The following is a 1,385-nucleotide window of genomic DNA, read 5'->3' as shown; positions in this document are numbered from 1 at the left end:
AAATACAGAGAGACACCGCCCCCTTTTTTGTTGTCTCTGAACAAAGACACATGAGAATAGTCTTCAAATTGAGCAACGTCAGAGGAATCAGTGAACCAGGTTTCTGTAAATGCTAGAACATCAAATTTATGGTGAAGTAAGTTCAGATAAGCGCCAACGGCATCTCCTTTGTTTCGAAGACTTTGTGAGTTTAAACAAAACATAGAAAGAGGCTTATTTGAATGAGAAGGTAATCCCATTACTGTCTCGTTAAATTCATGTATCGCGTAGTAACTGCGGTTTTGTGAAGATGCTTCGTAATCCATACTGCTAGAAAAGATAAAGAAACACAGAAAAAAAAAACTAAGTTGATGGACGCTCACGCCTCAGAATCATCACTTTCAGCCTGCTTAGTTTCCTTGATATTACACAGATCTGCCTCACACGAAATCCGCAGAATTGGTTCACCTGGGCCCTTGCGGACCATCACCTTTCCATTCTTTTGCCACGTGAAGCAGTAACCCATCTGCTGTGCCCTTGTGCGTGCCAGCCACAAAAGATGCTTGTTTCGACTGGTAAGGTTATCGTAGAAGCGGACTTCTGATTCACTGTCAACCAGTTGCTTATTCTTGCTCTTCCAGTTCTCTTTTGTTTTTCGAGAAACGAACCGCACTAGAATGGGAGCCTTTCGACCTTTTCTTGTGGAAAGACGGTGAATGCCATCAATGTCGTCTTCAACAAGCGAACGAAGGCCAAGGGAAGCAGCCAACGCATTGATTTTAGGTAAAAGGTTTTCATTTTCTTCCCATTTGACCCCATGAATCTCGAGATTCTGCCGTCTACCATACTGTTCAAGTTCGTTAACTTGATCCTTTAAATCAGAAATCTCCTTCGCACTGACGGAGTCTTCCACTGCTGTAATACGCTCCTTAATGTCTGTTAGTTCACGGTCCTGCTTGGTTAGGCGCTGTAGCACTTCATCATACTTATCCGACATGTGTTGGACAGACACTTGTACATCAGTCACTATTTGCTTTAACTCGGGAAGGGCATTCATCGCCTCAACTAAAGGCATCAGAAGGCATAGCTTTTTTTGCATATCTGTCACGATGCCCATTAGTGCCTGTTGAGAGAGCTGCTGCTGTTCGTTATTTGAACAGCTATGCGTAGAGGAGGAGCCACGTGAGCGACATTGATCGCTGGACGGTCGAGAAGTGCGCTCTGACGCCACTACACATGTCCGACATTTCCACTGCGCAATGCTGCTATCGGCCTTTTTGCTATTGTAGCTTCTGGCTGTTAGACCTGAACATGCTTTTCCAACATGGTAGTTGAATTCGCACGCTACACAGGTTACAAATGGGGAATCGGGTGGGATAACAGCATGGCAGGAAAGACAAGGGTCA

The 1,385-nt window shown here is 44.6% G+C and overlaps 1 protein-coding gene across 1 annotated transcript; it reads right to left on the bottom strand.

The window, feature by feature from the left end:
• Nucleotides 1-358: 358 nt before the first annotated feature.
• On the bottom strand, nt 359-1,036 carry LOC144102785 (uncharacterized). Its single transcript, XM_077635948.1, has one exon. The coding sequence runs from the start codon at nt 1,034-1,036 to the stop codon at nt 359-361; it is 678 nt and encodes a 225-aa protein (XP_077492074.1).
• Nucleotides 1,037-1,385: the final 349 nt, after the last annotated feature.

This window comes from Amblyomma americanum, chromosome 8 (assembly GCF_052857255.1).
Source record: "Amblyomma americanum isolate KBUSLIRL-KWMA chromosome 8, ASM5285725v1, whole genome shotgun sequence".
Lineage (NCBI taxonomy): Eukaryota > Metazoa > Arthropoda > Arachnida > Ixodida > Ixodidae > Amblyomma > Amblyomma americanum.
The sequence above is the reverse complement of the archived record's forward strand: the minus strand, read 5'-3'. Positions and strand labels throughout refer to the sequence as shown.

Excerpts from the sequence above, each read along its gene's own strand:
- LOC144102785 (XM_077635948.1), bottom strand. The coding sequence starts at position 1,036 with ATGAATGCCCTTCCCGAGTTAAAGCAAATAGTGACTGATGTACAAGTG.